Source organism: Papaver somniferum, chromosome 4 (genome assembly GCF_003573695.1).
Source record: "Papaver somniferum cultivar HN1 chromosome 4, ASM357369v1, whole genome shotgun sequence".
NCBI classification, from domain to species: domain Eukaryota; kingdom Viridiplantae; phylum Streptophyta; class Magnoliopsida; order Ranunculales; family Papaveraceae; genus Papaver; species Papaver somniferum.
This window is the reverse complement of record NC_039361.1, coordinates 97,721,757-97,746,728: the sequence shown is the minus strand read 5'-3', so window position 1 is coordinate 97,746,728 and position 24,972 is coordinate 97,721,757. Positions and strand designations below refer to the sequence as shown.

Sequence of the window (24,972 nt, the reverse complement as noted above, 5' to 3'; positions counted from 1 at the left end):
CTTGGTCTCCTCTATCGATATATATATAATATTAATATATGATTTTTGATGTTGTTGCGTCAGTTTGTTTAAATTTGATTTATGTGTCCATACTTTGTTTGTTCACATGCTATTCTGTAAATCTGTTTATTTTGACTTACTACCCTACTCGATTGTGACCTATCCATGTACTTGTCTACTGATTTTTTTTTAATATTTTATTTGATTGTGATTGTAAATATTTTGTCATATTCTAGTATATGATTGCCTGCTCACTTCTAAGAAATGGTCTCACATAGGATAAATGTCTGCTTGCTTTTGCTATGTCTTATCAGTCACATGGGTCTATTAATGGATAAATATTTTCTCTCTGTATATATTATATATATTTCTTATTCATGATTAAATATAATATATATTTACTGCACTATGATTGGACCACTTATATACTAATTTGTATTAATTACAAAAAAAAAGGGTTTACCCATGTCTGTACGTTTTCTTTTGTAAGTCAGAGAAGATTATTCGTTAATTTTTGTTTCCACTGATTTGCCTCTTTTGTCATCGTATGAATCTGTTTACATTTTTATTATTGTTTGTTTATTATATCCCATTTAATATGATGTGGCACCATGCACCTATAACGTATGCTTTATGATTATTTTCCTTTATGTGAAATGCCAAGAGTTTTTTTTGTCCGTTTGTGATTGTGTATGTGTGTTGTCTGTCTTTATTACGGATCCCCATCCCAATGCCCTGACTATTATTAATTACTTTCAAATTAATATGTATGTACCGTTACTTCTTATTTTAATGTATGACGTTGTGCTTTTCCCTATAACGTATGCTCTATAGTGGATGATTGGAATACATTTCTTTAATGATAATAATTATTAAATATATATTATTATTATTATTATTATTATATGTCATATTATATGTATTAGCGCTTTTTATTGTGATTCTATTAATATAGTCGTATCATGCAACCATTACTATTTTTTTTTTTGTAATTTTTTTGTATCCAATGCCGCAACTGTTGTTTATTTATTTTTAATCTGTACTACTAATGATGATTGGAACTTGTGTATGCATATATTACTATCATTTATTTTTATTTTATTTTTACAGTATTATACTTACTTAACAAAGGGCCTCTAATAATGTATAAATTTAGTATTGTTCAACCTATGATTTTTCTAGAGGTGTAATTGTGCCAAATGCTCTTGTATCTCATATGAATTACATTTTTTTTACTTTTTTTGTGTGTATGTGATCGCGTCTATTATAGTATCACCTATATTTTAACTTAAAAATTGCCTTTATCTAAACCGTTAATGGGGCACTGTCATCCTATGGATTTTGACTCAAACGGGATATTTTAAGAACCATAAAGAATTTTGGTTTCTCACTCCATTGGCCATTAAGAAACTTGGTCATACTAATGTCCTTTAGCCTTGTCTTATGTAGATGAGCAAGACGGAATATATCCGACAAGAGTTTGGACTGTTGGATATAGATGGACTTGAATATCATCGTTGGATGGATGATGTGAAGATCGCTTTCGTAGCAAAAGAATGCACCCACACCATCACACCCTCTACTGACAAAGATGATGCCCCATCAACTGAAAAGAAAAGGCTGAAGCCCTTCGATATTTGAAGGCACATATTGACCCTAATCTCCTTTGGGGATACCAACACATAATGTGTCCTAAAGAACTGTGGGATGCACTAGCAAGCCGTTTTGGGAGCATTGAGGATTGCCTTCTCCCACAGTTGAATGAACAATGGAATGACATCCGGTTTCTTGGTTATGTGAAGGTAGGTGATTTCCAAAGAGATATGCTTAAGCTACAAGCACACCTCAATTTCTGTGGGATAAAACTTACAGATAAAGATATGATTCAAAAGACATTGTCTACTTTACCTTTGTCATCGGTTATTCTAGCCAACCAATACCGCATAGAAGTTGATAACAAGAGAATAACAACTTTTAGTAAGTTGATCAACCTATTGCGGGTAGACGAAAGGCATAATGAAGTTCTAGCAAACAACAATGCTAGAGCCCCCGGGAAGAAGAAAATTCCCGAGGCTAACTATGACAAGGATAACAAGGGAAAAGACCCCAAAGAAAAGAGGGTTAAAAATGATTCATATTCTCATGCTCCATACTCACGTGGGGATAATAACCCACGTGGAAGAGGACAAAAGGGTCATCGTGGTAGGGGACATTGGTGTGGAGGCCATTCAAATACCTGGTCTAGAGATGCTACTTCTGGACCTAGTGGTAGGGGCAACACTGTTGAAAAAACACATAAGAACCCCACACCTAAGAAGGTAGAGAATGGCAATGCACCTTGTTGCAGGTGTGGAATCTCCGGACATTGGTACCAGCAATGCAAGGCTAGTGCCAAGGTAGCATCCATCTACAAAAAGTACCGAGAATCCATAGATCAAGAATCTCACTGTGTGGAAGAACATGATCATGCCCCAGACGTCAACTTCACCATTTCAGACTTCCAGGGAAAAAAAACCATGCCCTTATGGAAACACCTGACTTTGATTGATTGTTATTTTATTTTTATTTATCCTTTGATCCTAAAAACTTGTTTATTTTTTTTCTTTGTGGTTTAGAAGACTTTGGTTCAAATGTTTCTTTTGATGACTTAAACTATGTTAGGTAGTCTTAAACTATAGTTTTTTTTTTGTTGATGGATCAGTGGTTTTTATTTTTTATGGGTACTGATTATGCTTTGGATTTTTTTTTACTGTGATAATCTATTGCATGATTGAATTTTGTGACCGAATTCTCTGAAGTACCATTTACTTGTAGGAATTTCATCCCCAGAAGAGATTGAGTGCCTAGCTGATAGTGGCACCACACACACTATTTTAAGAAATAGGCAATTATTTGTTGACTTAATTCCTTATAAATCCTCTGTGACTACGATGATTGGATCATCACGAGTGATCATTGGGAGAGGCAATGCTCAATTTTTGTTGCCAAATGGCACAATGATTAAAGTCACAAAAGCTATATATGCACCAAGAGCTAACCGTACCTTGTTGAGCTTCAAAGATATCCGTGCAAATGGTTATCACTTGGAAACTCACTGTGAAAATGGAATTGAATATATAAATATTATCTCTAATACATGTGGAAGAAAACGTATTCTAGAGAAATTAATGATTCACTCTAGTGGTTTGTATACTACTACTATTCGGATTATCGAATCATATGTTGTTACCAACGATGTACTGTTGAACAGTGACTTATACAATCTTTGGCACGACCGCTTGGGGCACCGGGGTCGTGATATGTTGATCCGTGTTTTAAATAACTCACACGGACATCTTTTATTTCGAGTGAAAAGTAAAATGAGACAAAATACAGTTACAATGCAAAGTAACAACGTCTGCGAGCCACTGCCATCTAAAGAAACTGATGTGCAAACTCTCTCTCATTCTACTTCGTGGACTTTGTCAAAATCACACCACTCATTTTGCAAATCTTGTTCTTTAGCAAAGACAGGAGCCAGACCATCCTATGCTAAAGATGCAAAACAAAAAATTCCATTTTACAAAGAATACAAAGTGATATTTGTGGACCTATACATCCAGAGTGTGGACCATTCAGGTATTTTATGGTTTTGGTAGATGCTTCGACCCGTTGGTCACACGTTGCATTACTGTCCACAAGAAATGCTGTCTTTGCAAAGCTCCTAGCACAAATTATACGTTTGAGGGATCACCACCCCAATTATACAGTCAAGTCTATCAGACTTGATAATGCTGGAGAATTTACATCTAAAGGATTTGATGATTTCTGTATGTCAATCGGAATTGACAAAGAGCACCCTGTACCCCATGTACACACTCAAAATGGTCTTGCAGAAGCTACCATCAAAAGGTTACAGATGATAGCTAGGGCATTGGTTATGCGTTCCAACCTTCCCATTACTGCTTGGGGGTACGCCATATTGCATGCAACATTACTTATTCGCTTTAGACCCACTATTAGCCAACCATTTTCTGCGTACCAGTTGGTAACTGGATATGAGCCAGATATTTCACATTTACGTATCTTTGGTTGTGCTATATACGTGCATATTACGCCCCCACAGCGTACTAAGATGGGTCCCCAAAGAAGATTAAGTATTTATGTTGGATACGAATCCCCAACAATTATCCGCTATTTGGAACCTTTGACAGGCGATCTCTTTACCGTTAGATTTGAGGACTGTCACTTTGATGAGACAACCTTCCCGTCGTTAGGGGGAGGTATGGAAAAGGATTTCATAAAGGAACGACAGGAATTGTCATGGTGTGTCCCCTCATTGTCTCATCTTAATCCCCGCACCTCACAATGTGAAAGTGAAGTGAAAAGAATTATTGATCTTCATAATGTGGCAAACTCAATGCCTGATGCATTCACTGGTATTGCTAAAGTGACGAGATCACACATACCAGCTGCAAACGTGCCTGCAAGGTTAGAAATCCCTAATACGGGAAAAGGCACCTTATATAGAGGTGTCAAACCTACACTTGGTGGAAGTGTAGCTGAGGCAGTGGCCCCCCAAATAAAGAGAGGAAGACCACTTGGTTCGATGAATACTCACCCAAGGAAGAAAAGAGTGAGTAAGGCACAATCTGATCCATTAATCATCAATACAGATAATCCCTCTCATGAAATTTTCTCTGATTACAGTTATGTCCATGAATCAATACTGGAGGATGCTCCGATGTTTGAAATGATTCCAGAGAACAAATAAATCTCTATGGATTATGAGAGTGCATACGTATTGATGGAAAGATCCTCCACGCAGATTGATGATGCATTTGCATACACTGTTGCTCAAGAGATCATTGAGCACGATGACATCGAACCACGCTCTATCGCAGAATGTCAAAACAGAGCAGACTGGCCTAAATGGGAAGTTTCAATCCAGGAAGAATTGAATTCACTGGCAAAGAGACGGGTATTTGGTGCGAGAGTGCTAACCCCACTAGGTGTAAAGCCCGTAGGACATAAATGGGTATTTGTCAGAAAGCGTAATGAGAAGAATGAAGTCTTGAGGTATAAGGCTCGCCTTGTGGCGCAAGGTTTCTCACAACTCCCTGGAATTGATTATGAGAAAACACACTCTCCCGTAATGGACGTCATAACGTTCCGCTACTTAGTTAGCTTGGTAGTTTCAGAAGGACTTGAAATGCAACTTATGGATGTGGTTACAACATATCTCTATGGGGATCTAGATTCATAGATATACATGAAAGTGCCTGATGGCATTCCATTGCCCGAATCAAGTAACTCTAAATAACGGAGTGCGTTTTCGATTAAGTTGAAACGCTCACTTTACGGATTAAAGCAATCCGGGCGGATGTGGTATACCCGTCTAAGTGATTATTTGATTGGGAAGGGATACACAAATAATGAGTTATGCCCCTGCGTATTTATAAAGAAAACGAGTTCCAGATTTGCAATTATAGCTGTTTATGTTGATGATATGAACATAATAGGTACTCTTGATGAAATAAGAGAAACCGCAAGCTACTTGAAATCTGAATTTGAGATGAAAGATCTTGGGAAAACTCGTTTTTCTCTAGGAATTGAGCTAGAACACCGATCATGTGGAATACTAATCCACCAGTCTGCATATGTCCATAAGATACTCAGGCAATTCAATATGGACAAGGTGCATCCTGCTAGCACTCCCATGATTGGTCAAAGTTTAGATGTACAAAAGGATCCATTTCGTCCAAAGGAAGATGGTGAAGAGGTATTGGGAGCTGAAATTCCCTACCTAAGTGCAATATGCGCATTATTGTACTTAGCACAATGTACTCGACCTGATATATCATTCTCAGTGAACTTGTTAGCTAGATATAGCTCAGCGCCAACGCAGCCTCATTGGAATGGTATAAAGAATGTATTCAGATACCTTAAAGGAACCATTGACATGGGTCTATTTTATCCCTATGAGGACGAAAGGAAGATTACTAAATCAACCCCCTGCACTGAAACCCCAAATAATGTTTTGGTTGGTTTTGCTGATGCTGGGTACCTCTCTGACCCACATAAAGCTCGATCCCAAACTGGTTATGTATTCACCATAGGGAACACAACGATATCCTGGAGATCGGCCAAGCAAACTCTTGTAGCTACCTCCACGAACCACTCAGAGATCATTTCCCTACATGAAGCGGTTCGTGAGTGCATATGGTTAAGGTATATCATTACACATTTTAGAGGGACGAGTGGTTTTAATTCCACCACTCAAGAGCCAACATGCATTTATGAAGATAATGCAGCTTGTATCGAACAGATGAAACAAGGATATTTCAAGGGTGATAATATAAAACATATTTCACCAAAGTTCTTTTACAATTAGCAACATCAGTGTCTCTTAAACATTCAAGTCAACAAAGTACCGTCTGATGAGAATGTGGCAGACTTATTTACTAAGTCACTTCCTAAGTCCTTATTTGAAAAGAACGTAAAAAGTATTGGACTAAGGAAATTGTCCAAACTCCCTTGACTGCAATCAGGGGGAGATGTCGACATCAGGGGGAGTATCTAATGATATGATGTCAACATCAGGGGGGAGAGTGTCTGTTGAACTCTTTTCCCTTCACCGAGTTTTATTTTGTCCCAATGGATTTTTGTTACTCGGCAAGGTTTTTAATGAGACAACAACAATGCTAGGTTTATGATTCTCCAATGGAAATTATCTTTTTCCCACATGGTTTTTATATTTTAGGTTTTTCCGAAGAGAAGTGGCCAGCTTTATCAACACGTTGTACTCTTTTACCTTCGTCAATGTTTTGTCCCATTGGGTTTTCCTTGTCAAGGTTTTTTACGAGGCAACACATTTGAAGTTCCGCTTTTGAACCGCACAAGGGGGAGTGTTATAGGGCATATGGCCCATGGATGTGTGGTCCATTAGACTACTAGGGTTTTCTCTTCTACTTGTATAAATAGAACACTAAACCTATGTAATGGGGTTCTCTCCTATGGTTAATAGAAAAGTTCTTCTCTCTTCCATTGTTGTTCTCTCTTTCTCACTATCACTTCAAATTTTTTTGTTAAACTTCATAATGACATGTAGAGAATGAGTCAGTTATTGAAGAAAAGTTCTGTAACCCGAATGCTAAAGAAAGACAAACAGACAAGAAGAAGAAGAATAAGAACTAGGAAAGATAAGTCTCCTACATACATATATAACCTTGTTAAGTCAGCTAGGGACACAAGAGGTGAGTTTTATACTCACCCCATCACTACTTAATTGTAGTAGTAAGTGCAACCTCAATATTTTTGCTTGAGAAAATGAGACTTGAACAAAAACTCATCATAATACTCTTTGTGATGATAAGGTTACTCAAGTTGACTTGACCATTTATGATAAGTCTGCTAATCTTACGTGAATCACCTCATAATAATATCATAGAGATATCGTGTATGTGATCTTGTTGAGCCAGCTTCAAAATCAAGAATACATATTTGTGTTTCATCACCTATCTATAAGTCCCTAATTTTTGAACCATTAACTCTTGTGCTCTAAACTCTGTTTATTTGAGATAATGTTTCAATCTTATGTTGACATAACTATGATTTTCAGGAGGACAGGTAACTAATAACTAGTATAATTAAAGTAAAAGGTCGTCAAAGTCTGTGTATTATGGCTCATGGACGACAAAGCTATACTGAAGTTGCACTGGCTCAAGAACGACAAAGTTATACTTCCATATTCTCTTCTTGTTGAGGAAATACGGTTCAATGGCTCCTGTAACTATAGGTATCACCAAAAAGGATGTAGTAGAAGTTGTTAACGCTTCAAATCATCAAGGATCAGAAAGGAGAAATCATCTGGAGAAGAAACATGTTTTATCTCAAATTGTCTTTCATTTATATGTCATTAGGAAAATGATTTCAGGGATGTAGTGAATAACTTTGTGTCTAAGAGGGATGATTTGAAATCTCGAATCAATCTCTCGTTAGATAAAATGACTCACTGTGAACACATGTTGGCTCAGTCAAAAACTACCCTGTGTAAACTGAGAACAAGACTTAGTGAGTTGACTGACATTTCTGAAGACTTGGAAGAACTGAATGATCCCATGATCAACGAGTTCTTCAACAATGAGAAGGAATTCTCCGCTCATGCTATTAGAAATAACCAGATGTGTTACTAGGAAACTTCTTGTGAGAATTTATTCTTTTGTTCAAGAAGGATAACTAGGGTTTAGTATAGCAAATATTGTGAGTACACAAGCTATTTCCAACAATTTTCATCTTGCATGTTTTAGATTTATTTATTTAAAATCTAGAGTTTCTGGAAGATGAACTTGCAGTATTTAATCATTATTGGTTTAATGTATTGCGAAGTCTTATGAGATATATGTGTTCGTTACTTTTTGTGAATTGAACTGATATCTCATATATGCCCAAAAGTTAAATCTATCAAGTTTTATGAACTAAAATAGAACAAGCTTTGTGAGAATTTTTCGCGGTATTGATCTATTTGTGGTCACACTTTTGTGTAATTAGTGCACTATCTACTCCGTAAGATTTTCTTATATTGAGTCATATCGATTAAAATTGTCTCCTTGTTCGTAACTGGTGTTGAGATTAATTTATGTCGATGTTTAGGATACAAATCCATGTGATTTGTTAATGTCCAAAAAAATCATTCTTTTTCATTAAAGTAAGGTCACTCATGTTGTTCTCTTGGTATTGACATCAAATGGGAGGCGGGGGGAGGGTTTCTTAATTGAACTTGTGCTTAATTGTTATACCTTTGTGGGGAAAGTGGATGTGGAATTTACAGGGGGATGCTTGTATCTTAAATCTCCTAGATGAATGCTAAGTATTTTATACTACGTGATATCATCTTAATAAAAGTTGATGTGTGCTTCTTTAGTCTTGAAGTATCTTTTGTTTGAATTCATTACGATCCCATATCTTTCGTACCTTTGCCAATTTTTATTCACAAAAAGGGGGATAATTAATTAGTAGTTTCACATTACATACATATGGTTTGCGGATCATTATGTAAGGGGGAGTGAATCAATATCGATAGGTTTCACCTATTATGCAAAAGATGTAAGTATTGACTAAGGTGGAGAAACATATCACCGTAGTATTAATACGAAGTTGTGATATAAATGAACTTTGGAGAAGATAATAATACTATATTTCTGTATAACGACGATTGAGAATATCTGTTTTCAAAGTTGTTACCATTATGGATATTCAACAAAAAAAAATGCTGAGTTGAACACGTTCAGATCATAGCAACTTGAAGTAACAGATAATTCATGGAGTTGAAGAACCAAGGAAATCAAGCATGGTGGATTCCGGAGCTTTGAAGCTTTATTTTTTAATCCATATGTATTGATAGTTTTGTCACTAAAATTGACAAAGAGAGAGATTGTTAGAACATTGTTCGTCGAACTCACAAGTATTGCTATCTCAAGCTTGTTGTCAAATTTAGTTGTCAAAACTATATCTTTGAAAAGACGAGGGTACCCAAATACACCACAATATTTAAATTATCCAACTATAAGTCCTCTTAACGAAAGTGATTGTCTATGGAAAAAGTCGAGACAATACTACAAATCGGTATTCACACTTTATATGATAGTCTATGGATACGAAATCGAGACAATACAACAATCAAAGTGTGATTACTTGATAATAGGTTGGGACTTAACCAAACTCTATAGGATCACTATCAAGTAATACAGAGTTAACGTTTGTGTATTTTACTTTTAATTATAATAAACAATTATAATTGCGGAAATAGAAAAGTAAAAGACACAACAAGATTTTGTTAACTAGGAAACCGCAAATGCAGAAAAACCCTGGGACCTAGTCCAGAATTGAATGCTCTCAGAATTAAGCCATTATACAAAATATTAAAAACTTCGTATAGTTGAGACCAAGCAACTAAACATATAGTTCACCTAGTTGCTTCAGTATCCCTGCGCTTCCGACATTCAATAAGTGCACGCACTGGAACAATTCCTTTGGATCGTATTCCAAACAGTAAAGGAAAAACAAATATGTTTGGTAACAACTCTCTTGATTCTTCCAAATGAAGATATCTCAAGTCATACGCAAAGTCTCTTCCGTTTAACCAATAAACTCCGTTGTCTGGTCAGATCAATCTATCCAACAACCACCAAAGTAGCAGAGTTTAGATTTGAAATCAATCAATATAGAATCAAACAAAAAACTATAAAGTGATGCCGATCTTACACAACTAACCAATCGAATAAATCCGATTCTAGTTGGATCCCAGCTGATCAAGGGTTTGTGCACACCCAAAGATATAGAAACCAAATCAGAAATCTTCTTTATCTTCAAATCTTCTTTAATCTTCAATAAACACCTGCACAACAACACTTGAATCTCTTGTGATCAATCACGCACAGAATGAAGTTTGTTAACAATGGATTATCAAAAGACGTCTTTAGATCTACAAACAGTTCTAAAGATCCCGTCGACACTTCGATCTAGTTTGAGTGAATCTTATATCAGAAGAGAAGATTCTCAAGAATAAACAAACTAGGTGCAATCAAAGTTCAACAATCGTTAGTCAATCAAATCAATCGAAAACTAAAATAAATTGCAATCATCTAGTTTCCCACCAACGGTACTCGTAGAGATTCTTGATCCCACAAAAGTATTTAAACGAGCGTTCGTAAGAGATTTTGCCTAATTAGGGTACGTTTCTCTCCGGATAGACGGCTCCACCAGAAACAACAAAAATGTGAAGTTTGCCTGGCTCTTAGGATAGTTTGCTCGAAATGCAGACTTGGGTAGTTAGAGACCAAGGATGTTTGGACAACAAGGAATTTCCAAAACCGAATATTCTCAAGATATGTAATAAATGCCCTAATCGGTTTTCATAATTCCTGGAAATGCTTTGTACAATATTTCCAAAATCTCACTAGAAAATCTCCAATTAGAAAATTCACATTACCAATTTTTCCTCTCCAGAGATATGAATTTAATTGATGGTAATTAAAAGCATATAAAACTAATAACCTTAATTAAAAGATTCTTAGTTTATTTCAGTCAGGGATCTCTTTGAGTTATTAAGGAATATCTTTGAACAATAAAAGATAAGAGTTACTGATCATGTTCAAAGTATGTCGACATCTTTTCTTTGTAAATCCTCTTTCATATTTACAATCTTGGAATCGATTATACCACACTTCCAAACAAGTTTAGAACTGGTTCATCTGTATTCCACGACAACTATGTGATTGATCAAATATCAAATCACTAATCATGGGTTTACGATTTTACCAAACACAAGAATCGGTTCTACCTTACTATGGTTACTGAGACCGGTTACATTAGTTAACAGGATCGGTTACATCAATTACCAGGACTGGTTACCATATTCTCATGGTATTACTTGTGATCGGTTACACAAGTCACTAGGATCGGTTACACCAATTACTAGGACCGGTTGCGCCAATTACAAGGATCGATTACATAACTCTTTTGTGATCGGTCACACCAATTACTAGGATCGGTCACACCAATTATAAATATCGATTATACCATCTCATGTGATTACTTAGGATCAGTTACACTAATAAAAGCCACACCAGTACATAAGTCATGCACTGTGATTAGTTTTACCAAGTTACATAACAAATTATGATCGGTTCTATTAACTCACACATATTGGTAATCCAAAGATATACAATGAATAACAATACCAATAAGCCTAGAGATTTCCCTTTTAATTCATAAAATAAGTATATGAATGTACTTCCTTTAAACAAAGGTAAACATTGTTTCCTAGGATGAAATCTTCACTTTTACCCATACACATAATCACAATAGCATTCATACGACTATGTCGATGTCTTATATACGAAGTTCAAAAGATAAGCGTTATACTTCGTATCTTAATTCCTTAACACTATGATCATATGATCATGTCTTACTACAAGAGTATAATTATTCACAGCTTCGCAGTTATGTTTTCAATATATCACGACTTGAAAGATACGTTAGGAATGAAACAGTTCAAGTCAAAATATTACTAACCTCAAGAGGAAGGATGATGACGTCGTTGTAGCTTGTTACTTCTTCACATTATTCAAGTCTTAGAGTAATACTTGTATGTCTCATAATCCTAGTCTTTATAGCCTAACCTATACGAAGTTGTCTCTAGTACATAATCAAGCGACTCTTTAAACGAGTTTTGATTCACTAAAATATGACAACCAAACTTGACATACTAACGCTTGGTGGGTTCAACCGATTTATGCTCTAACAATCTTGATTTGTAGTCAACATTTAGTCAAGTCTCAGTTTAGGATAGAAGTATGTAGTTGACTAGAGGATATCACTGCGTTCAACAGTTTGAAGGCTAAGATCAACATGAGCTCCGGAGAACTTCTTCAACAAAATGTAAGTGAAGACTGAACCACCTATTTTTCAAGTTTTCACATTTCTATCTATGAGACATTGTCGCATGACTAAATTAGACAGTACATGCATAACAGAAATTTCGAGTCAAGTTTATCTTGAATATCGTTCTCGAAATATGCTAAGCTTAAGAACATTTGATGAATTTGGTTAATAACTAAAAAGACGAGGGCACCAAAATACACCATAATCTTTTAAATATCAACATATAAGTCCGATATGTTAAGTGATCGTCTATGGACAAAGTCGAGAGAATACAACTTAAGTCATATAACTTGTGTGATTTTCAATGGACGAGGTCGTACTACAACAAGATATTTACTTGATAATAGTTACGGTAATAACCGATTGACTATTAGAATCAATTTCAAGTAATTCAGATTAATGTATGTGTGTAATTTACTTGATTGTAGTAACAATTATAATGCGAAAATAAAGTAAATGACATAACAAGATTTTGTTAACGAGGAAACCGCAAATGCAGAAAACCACGGGACCTAGTCCAGTTTTGAATACTCTCAGAAGCCGCTATACAAATTCTAATACCAACTTTGTATAGTTGAGACCAAGTAGACTACCCCTAGCTACTCAGTTACCTCAGTATCCCTGTGCCTTTCACTTCTAGAGTCACACACTTGAATATCAAGTCCTTTGGATCGTATTCCAAACACCAAAGGAAGAATCTGTTTGGTAACCACTCTAATCAATCTTTTCTAAAAGATATGTATGAGTTGTTGACAAAGGCTCTTCCGTTTAAACTAATAAACTAATTTGTCTGGTTAGATCAATCTAAACTTTGATCACCGAAATAATCAATCTCTAGATTCACAATCAATCAATTTAGAACTCAAACAGTAACTATAAAGCGATGCTGATCTAACACAACTAGACAATCAAGTCTATCAAAGATAAACACGATTTTAGTTGGATCCCAGACGATAAAGGTTTGTGCATTAAATCCACAAGATACACGAAAACTAATAAGAAACTCTTCTTCATCTTCAAATCTGCTATTGCCTTTAATAACGTGTACAACACAACTTGAATCCTCTTGTGATCAATCACACACAGAACATAATCTGTTAACAATGGATTATTACAAGATGTCTTTAGATCCAAAAATGGTTCTAAAGATCCCGTCAATACTTTGATCTAGTTTGAGTGAGCCTTATATTAGAAGAGAAGGTTCTTAAGAATAAACAAACTAGGTGCAACCAAAGTTTCAACAACCGTTAGTATGACTTTCCAGTATGCAACCGGGTCAAAAAACAGATACAATTTGTATTCTTGATTTGTTTCAATGGGGCAAGGCTCAACATGATATATTGTTATTCTCTGTTTGATTAGGCGCTCTAATTTACAAAATTGTCATAACTGAGTCCTCACAGTATTTCAACACTGGTGGAAATTCAAGTAATAATATTCAAGACTTAAACTAAGTATGGTTTAACCTAGAACACTTGATGTGCATAGTTCTTATCTCTTTTGAGGGCACATGAGATAAGAATGCTCTTTTAAACACAATTAAGTTATGTTGAGGTGATCATCAATGAGCTCACCACATTTGGTTTTTCAGTATCCATTTTCATTGATCTTTTAGATCTAGATATCTTATTTCCTTTAATTTTATCCTTTCCCTAAGAATCGTTTAACTTTTTAGGGGAAGAAGGAACAACCTTGGATACCTTGCATTGATTTGACTTTTGGAAGGCTTGAAGTACATTTATCAAATGAATAGCCCTCCACTGCAGTTTGTTGACATACCTTACCTTTTGTTTGTACTTGATGCACTATTTGAGTTCATGACCTTCATTAGTAAAATAAGCACATGTTCGGTTGGAGATAGATTCGTCCATTATATCCTCCAAACTAATTGTTGAAGAATAACTAAGGAAGTTGTCAATATTGACATGAGTATTGATATATTTATCAAAGTTAACAAATTCATCCAAGAGAGCTACGCTTAAAATATCTTCCTCCCCAGAATCATAATGATAAGATTTTTCGTCAAGTATCGCAGCAACACCTTTTTTTGTAGTGTATTTTATGAACACTCATTAGTGTTAGAGCATAGCTCGGTTGAACCCACCGAGCGTTGGTATGTCAAGTTTGGTTTTCATATTTTAGTATCAAAACTCATCTAGAGTCGCTTGATTAAATACTAGAGTCAACTTCGTTCAGTTTAGACTTGAAAGTCTAGGAATGTTAAGACGTACAAGTATTACTCTAAAGACCTGAAGAATGAGAAGAAGTAACGACTAAAACGAGGATATAATCCTTCCACTCGAGGTTAGTAATACTGACTTGACTTGTTTCCAATCCTAACATATCTTTCAAGTCGTATTATATTGAAAACATAACATGCGAATATATATATATAATACTTTAGTGGTTAGACTTGATCATATCATTATGATCAAAGTGTCAAGTAACTTATTGAATTACGAAATATAAGCGCTTATCTTTTGGAACTTTGTAAATACTACATCAATATAATTTTTGTATTTAGTTACTTGATTATGTGTAAGATATAGGTATAATTTCACCCTAGGAAATAACCTTTTATAACATTTGCTTAAAGGAAGTACATATATGAACTTGTTTCATAATCGAGAGGAAATCATGATTGGTCAGGTTCTTTATTGAATATCTTTTGAATGACTAATATAAGATGACAAGGTAGAACCTATCTTAACTTGTTGAGATTTGAGGTATAACCGGTAATAGCCTATATTGTGTAGCATGTTGTAATCGGTCATAAGCTACTTTGTCAAGCATGGTGTAACCGGTCACAAGATACATTTGGAAGTTAGTCGGTCACAAGCTACCTTTTGGAAGCAAGGTGTAACCGATCACAAGCTAATTTGGAAAGTTAGTTGTAATCAGTCACAAGTTTCTTTGGGAACCAAGATGTAACCGATCACAATCTAACTCGGGAAGTAAGGTGTAACCAATCACAAGCTACCTCTGGGAAGCAAGGTGTAACCGGTCACCACCTAGTTTGGGAAACATGGTATAACCGATCACAACTTACATTGTGAGTTTGGTACAACCGATCCAAAGGAGCAAAACCGAGTTTCCAATATTCACATATCTCTTTATGTTTTGTGTGAAGCTTGGAATTAGGATTTGCTGAGGAACTTCTGTATGTCGACATATTTGAACATGTATATAAATCTTATCATTAATTGTTCAAAGATATTCCTTGATACTCAAGGTGACCCCATAATTGAAAAGCATTTAATTATTATTACCAACAATTAAAAGCATATCCGCTTCCCTCCGTTTCAAAAAGACTGTCCGCTTTGACTTTGTCAAAATATTAAGGAGACTATAATATTTTACTTTACTACCCTTAGTTACTTACTTATTTTATTTGAATAAAGATGCAAGCAATAAAAACTACCTAAAATTGTTAGGAGGATGATAAATACGAAATATGAAAGGAAAATTAAAAGCCGTGAAATTTACGGAGTATAAAGTTTACAAGGAATTTAATTTTGGGATCTAAATGTATATTCTTTTAAAAGGAATGAAGGACATATTTGTTTCCTTAATTATACAGATTTCTTTAATTTCTATATATCGGGTCCTGTTAAAAATGAATTTATGAATATAAAAAATTTAAGGGTACGGTAGAGAGTTCATTGGAAATATATGACTATAAACAAAAGATGGACACAATTTTGAAACTGACAAAAATGGAATAGGGGACAGTCTTTCTGAAACGGGGGGAATATTAGTTAATGTGCTAGACTAATAATAGAAGTTTTCTAAAAGAGTTTTCGGAAATATGGTTTGGTAATTAATTGGAAATGGCAAAACCAAAATTAGCTTTAATATTAATATCTTGAGAATATTTTTGGTTTTGGAATTTCCTTGTTGTCCAAACAACCTTGTCTATAAATAATTGAGTTTGTATTTCTTTCAAACTATCCTAAGAGCTAGGCCAACTTCATTCTTGTTGTTTATGGTGGAGCCGTCTATCCGGAGAGGAAAGTACCATAATTAGGCGAAATCTCATATGACCGCTTGTTTAAAGACTTGTGTGGGATCAAGAATCTCTACGAGTAGCATTGGTGGGAAGCTAGATAATTGCATTGTTATTTTAGTTTTCGATTATTGATTTGATTGACTAACGGTTGTTGAAACTTTGATTGCACCTAGTTTGTTTATTCTTAAGAACCTTCTCTTCTGAGATAAGGCTCAGTCAAACTAGATCAAAGTATCGATGGGATATTTCCAACCATTTCCATAAAGACATCTTGTGATAATCCATTCTTAACAGACTCCATTCTGTGTGATTGATAACAAGAGGATTCAAGTTATGTTGTGCAGGTTATTATTGAAGACAAACGAAGATCTGGAGACGACAAAGTTTTTCTTATTAGTTTTCATATCTTGTGAATTGTGTGCATATACCTTGATCGACTGGGGTCCAACTAGAAGCGTGTTTCTCCTTGATATACTTGATTGTCTAGTTGCCTGAAATCGGCATCACCTCATAGTTTATCTTTGAGATCTATATTGATTAATTCCAAATCTAAATATTGGTTATTTCAGTAATCAAATTTTAGGTTGATCTAACCAAACAAAGGAGTTTATTAGTTTAAATGGAAGATCCTCTGTCAACGACTCAAACAATATCTTTATAGCAAAGATAATTAGAGTGGTTACCAAACAGATTCTTCCTTTGCTGTTTGGAATACGATCCAAAGGATTTGTTATTCATGTTCTTGACTCTAGAAGTCGAAAGCACATGGATACTGAGGAAACTAAGTAGCTATGGGTAGTCTACTTGGTCTCAACTGTATGAAGTTGGTATTATATTTTGTATAGCGGCTTAATTCCGAGAGTATTCAAAACTGGACTAGGTCCAGGGGTTTCTCAGCATATACGGTTTCCTCGTTAACAAAATCTTGTTGTGTCATTTACTTTATTTTCACATTATAATTGTTACTATAATTAAGTAAATTACACAACGTACGTTAATCCTTGTCACTTGATATTGATCCTATAGAGTTTCGGTTTAATACCGTACCTATTATCAAGTGATCACTTTGTTGTCATATTGTCTCGATTTCAGATCCATAGACGATCATACAAAGTTAATTCCATAGTTGTTGTATTGTCTCGACTTTGTCCATAGACGATCACACTTGGTATCAGACGTATAGGTGGATATTTAAAAGATTATGGTGTATTTGTGTATATTCGTCTTTTTAATTGGTATCAAAGCAGGCAAACACGAAAAGATCTAGTATTATGTGTTTGGTGCGATCCATCCTTTAAGATTTGAATCTAATGGCCGATTCAGTTAACGTATTGGCAGGATTTGATAACTTCAAATTCTCTCGGTGGAAGTCTCATTTGAAGAAACAGTACTCTTGTTACTAAGTTTCTTGGGAATATGGATTTTTATGGATATCTCAGATGATTATATACATTATCGACAGTCATAGAATTGTATCTCACGATATTTATTACTAATTGGTGTAGTAACATTGATACAAACATCTATGTGACATTTTTTATGTCAATATTGAAAGTGTATAAGATTTATCAAAATATTTTCCTAATACTCATGAATATTATTCTTGTGAAAAATCTGAAATCTTAAACATAGTTTAGTTGTCTCTTCCAAATAAATGTATACACGCTTACAAGACTAAAACTGTCAGAATGTCTATAAACATACTAAACTTTTGGAATTCTTCAACTTTTGTAAAGGATAATTTCTTTGTTAATAACAATGTTGACAAATGATTGCTTCATATTCCACATAATTGTTTCAGTGAAGCAAGTGATCTTTTAAAATTTATTGTAGCTCTAATTCTAAAGATATCTTCTGTAAATATCTTGTTATGATCGATTTTTTCTCCTCACATATTTGAAAATTCATTTTTTCAGAAAACCTATATGGGTTTCATAAAATATTATCAGATATTTATAACAAAAGAGAAGACAAATATTCTGTCATGAATATATAATTAATCCATGAAAAAGATCCGGTCTAAGAAGAAGAATTGTTTTTCCAAAAGAAAAATAATTTTTGGAAACCAAGTTTGTTTCCTCTCGGAAAAATATTTCTGAATATTCGATTTCCTAAACCTAGTCAGACCGGAAAGAAGTTTACTTTAAAAGGAAATACTCTTATATTGTTTTTACAAACAATTTTTGAGAAAAACTTCGGAGTAAGAACTAGGGTTTTCGATGCAACTTCGGTACTAGAAAAGATGGTGAAAAGGAAATCGAGTGACAAAACTTATGATCTAGACAAAGATCTCATTCCCTACAATCAGATTGAGAAGATCAGGTTTCCGTACATAATCAAGGGTCAACATGAGATCACTCACTTCATTGATAGCACATGTTTTGATAAATATCAACTTCTCAAAGGGATGGAATTCAATGCTGAAAATAGATTTGTCTCAGAAGTTACAGATGCAGACTATGTGAAGTTTTTTCAAGATCGGAAATTAATTTTCGGAAACCAAGTTTGTTTCCTCTCAGAAAAATGTTTCCGAATATTCGATTTCCTAAACCTAGTCAAATCGGAAAGAAGTTTACTTTAAAAGGAAATACTCTTATATTTTTTTTGCAGACAATTTTTGAGAAAAACTTCGGAATAAGAACTAGTTTTTCGGTACAACTTCGGTACTAGAAAAGATGGTGAAAAGAAAATCGAGTGACAAAACTTATGATCCTGACATAGATCTCATTCCCTACAATCAGATTGGGAAGATCAGGTTTCCACACATAATCAAATATCAACATGAGCTCACTAACTTCATTAATCAACTTCTCAAAGGGATGAAATTCAATGCTGAAAAGAGATTTGTCTCAGAAGTTCTAGATGCGAATTGTTCAAGATCGAAACTGTGGGAAAATTTTTGATTTTGAAAAATATTCACCTGATGTGGTAAGACTCTTTTATGCTAATATTCACATAAGAAGCTTACTTTTGTCACACTTGTTGGATGTCATCTTCTTTATGTTGATCAACAGATGATTTCAAATATTATCAAGTACAATGAGAATTGTAATCATATGATTACCGGTTTTGAAGTAGATCACGATACCATTTCAACCCGTCTCAATGAAAAAAGGATTAATTGGGTAAAAGGAAGATTACCAACCAAAGACATACCTCTTTATTTGAGGGTTTTCGGAAAACTTGGTATCACAACCATTTTTGCAAGTACAAGAGATAAGTTTGACTGGGAAAGAGAGTTTGCGAATTAGTCTACTTTCTTTTAGAAGATTGTTAGAGCATAGCTTGGTTGAACCCACCAAGCGTTGGTATGTCAAGTTTGGTTGTCATATTTTAGTATCAAAATTCATCTAGAGTCGCTTGATTAAATACTAGAGTCAACTTCGTTTAGGTTAGACTACAAAGTCTAGGAATGTTGAGACTTACACGCATTAATCTGAAGACCTGAAGAAAGTGAAGTAATGACTGCAACGACGACATCATCCTTCCTCCTGAGGTTAGTAATATTGAATTGATTTTTTTCCCATCCCTAACGTATCTTTCAAGTCATTTTAGATTGAAAACATAACATGCTAAGATATATACATATGCAACTCTAATGTTAGACTTGGTCATAATAGTATGATCAAAGTATTAAGATATTATATTAGGAAGTATAACACTTATCTTTTGAACTTCGTAAATACGACGTCGACATAATCTATTATATTGTTACTTGATTATGTATGCATTATATAGGTGTGACTTAATCGTAGAAAACTATGTATTATTATATTAGTTTAAGGAAGTAGATGTATGAACTTGTTTCACAATCGAAAGGGAAATCATGATGTGTTGATCCGGTTCTTCAATGAATATTTTGATTCATCAATACAAGATGACTAGGTAGAATCAATCTTAACTTTGGTTGATATATGTGGTGTAACCGGTCATAGCCTATAATATATAGCTAGTTATAATCATTCACAAGTTACTTGAGAAATCATGGTGTAACCGATCACAATCTATATTCGAATGCAAGTTGTAACAGATCACAAGTTACTTTGGAATCCAAGGGATAACCGGTCACAAGATAAATTGGGAAGTAAGGTGTAATCGGTCACAAGCTATCTTTAGGAAACAAGGTGTAACCGGTCACAAGCTACTTCGGGAAGCAAGGTGTAACCAGTCACAAGATACTTTGTGGAGCAAGGTGTGATCGATTACAACCTATCTTGGGAATCATGTTATATCCGGTCACAACATATTTTGGAGTGATGGTATAATCGTCTCCATGAGAAAAACCAAGTTTCTATGGTTCACATATTTCTTCATGATGTGTGTGAATTAGGGTTTTGGGTTTTCTAAGATGAGAAGCTTCTGGATGTCGATATTATTTGAACATGTATATAACTCTTATCATTAATTGTTCAAATATATTCCTTGATACTCAAGGTGATCCCATACCGAAAATTGAAAAGCATTTGATTATGATTTTCATAATATATATTTTAATAACCAACAATTAAAGCATATCCTCTGGAAATTATTATTAGTTAGTGTGCAAAACTAATAACAGAAGTTTTCTATGAGACTTTTCGAAAAATATGTTTTGGCATTTAATTGGAAATAGGAAAACCGAAATTAGGTACTTTAATGTGAATATCTTGAGAATGTTTTCGGCTTTGGAATTTCCTTGTTTTCCAAACAACCTTGGTCTATAAATAATTGAGTTTGCATTTCTTGCAAATCATCCTAAGAGCGAAACTTCATTCCTGTAGTTTCTGGTGGAGCTGTCTATTCGGAGAGGAAAGTACCCTAATTAGGCGAAATCTCTTACAAACGCTCGTTTAAAGACTTATGTAGGATCAAGAAGCTCTACCAGTACCATTGGTAAGAAACTAGATAATTGTATTGTTATTTTAGTTTTCGATTATTGATTTGATTGACTAACGATTATTGTAACTTTAATTGCACCTACTTTGTCTTCTGACATAAGGGTCACTCAAACTAGATCAAAGTATCGACGGGATCCTTAGAACCATTTTCATATCTAAAGACATCTTGTGATAATCCATTGTTAACAGACTCCATTCTATGTGTGATTGATCACAAGAGCATTCAAGTTGTGTTGTGCAGGTATTGAAGGCAATAGAAGATCTGAAGACGAAGAAGAATTCTTATTAGTTTTCATATCTTGTGGATTTGGTGCACAAACCTTGATCGTCTCAGACTAGAATCGTGTTTATCTTTGATAAACTTTATTGACTAGTTGTGTGAGATCACATCACCTTATAGTTTCTCTTTGAGATCTATATTGATTGATTGCAAATCTCGAGTTCGGTTATTTCGGTAATCAAAGTTTAGATTGATCTAACCAGACAAAGGATTTTATTAGTTTAAATGGAATAGCCTTTGTCAACAACTCATATATCTTTATAGCAAAGAGTGATTAGAGTAGTTACCAAACAAATTCTTCATTTTCTGTTTGGAGTACGATTCGAAGGACTTGCAATTCACGTGCATGACTCTCGAAGTCGAAAACGCAGGTATACTAAGGAAACTAAGTAGCTAGGGGTAGTCTACTTGGTCTCAACTATACGAAGTTGGTATTAGATTTTGTATAGCGGCTTAATTCTGAGAGTATTCAAAACTAGATTAGGTCTCGGGGTTTTTCTGCATTTGTGGTTTCCAAAATCTTGATGTGCCATTTACTTTATTATTCTGCATTATAATTAGTTTATTATAATTAAAGTAAATTGCACTTGTACATTAATCCGTATTATTTAATATTGATCCTATAGAGTTTTTGTTTAATACCGTACCTATTATCAAGTGAGTACTTCGTTTTCGTATCATCTCGATCTTGAATCCATAGTCAATCACATAAGTGATCTTGTTGTTGTATTGTCTCGATCTCGTATTCATATACGATCACACGAAGTGTGTACCGAAGTTGTTGTATTGTATTGAATCTGTCCATAGAAGATCACACTTGGTAAAGGACTTATAGGTTGATATTAGAAATATTGTGGTGTATTTGGGTACTCTCGTCTTTTCAATTGGTATCATAGCAGGCAAACACGAAAAGATCTAACAATCTGTGTTTCGTGCGATCCAATCTATAAGATTTTAGCCTATGGATGATACAGTTAACGTACCATTAAGATTTGATGAAACGATTATCCATGGTGGAAATCTTCTATGAGATCTTTTTTTCAATCACGCGATTTTAATACTTGGCTATTATTCGAAGAAGGTTATGAATGACCGAAAGTGGAATATTCGGAAACTGAGTTCAAACGCTTCGCATTCTATACATATGAAGAAATAGCTCTTGCGTAACAGAATTCTGATGGTTTGAATGCCATAATACATGCAGTGAGCCAAGATCTTAAACATCATATCTCCTCATGTAAAACTTCCAAGGAAGCTTGGGATACTCTTGAGACTGTTTTCAAAGGTAATTATTCAGAAAGGGAGGCGAGACTGCAATCTCTCTAATCTGAATGGTAATACCTTAGAATGGATGATAATGATACCTTTGAGGAGTTTAATACTAAACTTTGTGAGATTTTCAATGCTTCTTTCTCACTTGGAAAGACTACACCTGAAAAGGAAACCGTATGCAAGATTCTTAGATCATTACCATTCAGATACGAGTCTAAGAAACATGACATAAATGGAAGCCAATGATCTTTCTATACTTTCTGGAATCTCTCTTGTAGGAAAATTAAAGATCTTTGGTAAAGAAATTTTGCTGAAGAACAGGAATGTTGGATTCAATGCCACAAATAATACTAAACAATCTTCGAAAGAAGTAAGTATAAACTGGGCTGAGGAATATTGTAAAGAGGATAAAATACTTGTTGAAAAAGAGCTTGACTCAAAAATTGTACTCTTAACACAACGAGTTAAGGATCTTTATTTGAATAATAAACAGGTTCTTGACAAAACATCATTCTGTCAAGAAAAGGATGATGAGAAAATCCAATGTTTCAACTGCCATGGTTTTGGGCATGTGGCCAAAAATTGTTCTAGCAAAAGAACTCAGAATTGAAACAAAGCTTATCACACTACCCTGGATGATGTTCCTGATGAGAAATCCTATGAAGGAATGTCAAATTATGATGCACTTCTTGCTAAAACTAACGATGATCCTTTTAGTAAGTCCAATCAACTCTTAAAGGACTATTTAGAAAAACTTGAGTTGGTGACTAAAGTAAATAAAAAATTAAAAAGGGAACTTGATAACCTGAGAAAATCTTTGACTGATAAAACTCAAGAGGTAAAATCTGAGCAAGAAAAATTGGTTGAAACAATTGTTCTAAAAGATAAAGATATTGATATCCTAAAAGGAGATCTACACATCTCTCAGGCAGTTCAAGAAAAGTTGATGCTATGCTTTTTGGACAAAAATATTTTGTAAATTTTTCTGGTATATGATATGTAAGAAAACCTTGTACAAGTAATAATAAGTTTGTTCGAGGTCAACCAACATTGTTTGAAGTTTGTGAAAAAAAAGATAATACTTTTTGGAAGACTTCCGATCTTATAATTTTGTTCCTTTTGTGGAACAAATGGCCATAATGCAAACTTCTGTTGGGTTCCAAAAGAAATAATAAATTTATGAAGAAACTTCGTAAAGGCATAAGAAATCGGAGTTTGATCTTGATAAATTTACTAGGTCCAAAAAGGAAGTTGCTGACACTTGTCGTGTCAAGAAAAACGAACAACATAAAGAAAGAACACAATCCATTGTGTTTATAAATCATGCACACAATGTTTATGTTAACTATGGTGAGATCAACTCTCACCCCAACACATACTGATTGTATTGGAAAAATGCATTCTAAGTTTTGCCCAAAAATTCTTATATGTGAGGAGGCATAATCTTGAGTATGATTCGGAATCCGTTAAGTAACAACAAACTCATTGAAATGACGAGGGTACCCAAATACACCACAATATTTTTGTTTCAACCTATAAGTTCTCTACCGAAAGTGATTGTCTATGGACATATTTGAGACAATACAACTAATCGGCTCATACTTCGTGCGATTGTATATGGATACGAGATCGAGACAATACAACAACAAGATAACTTGTGATTGTCTATGGATACGAGATCGAGACAATACGACAATGAAGTATGTTACTTGATAATAGGTTCGGACTTAATCAAACTCTATAGGATCACTATCAAGTATAACAGAGTTACGTAAAGTGCAACTTACTTTAATTATAATAAAACAATTATAAAGGGGAAAGAAAAAGTAAATCACAACAAGATTTTGTTAACAAGGAATTAACAAATGCAGAAAAACCCCGGAACCTAGTCCAGAATTGAGTACTCTCATAATTAAGCCTTTATACAAAATCTAAACCAACTTCATATAGTTGATACCAAGCAACTACCCCTAGTTCACTTAGTTTCCTCAGTATCCCTGCGCTACCGACTTCGAAGGTCACGCACTGGTACAATTCCTTTGGATCTTATTCCAAGCAATAAAGGAACAACGAATCTGTTTGGTAACAACTCTATTGATTCTTTTCAAGAT

The 24,972-nt window shown here is 34.5% G+C and overlaps 1 protein-coding gene across 1 annotated transcript in view; it reads left to right on the top strand.

The window, feature by feature from the left end:
* Positions 1–1,685: 1,685 nt before the first annotated feature.
* The window catches only part of LOC113272865, a 100,010-nt gene continuing 76,723 nt past the window's right edge, over positions 1,686–24,972 (top strand). Inside the window, exon 1 of the mRNA XM_026522659.1 lies at positions 1,686–2,396. Coding sequence (XP_026378444.1) covers positions 1,686–2,396 — 711 coding nt within the window. The remainder of the gene's footprint in view (positions 2,397–24,972) is intronic.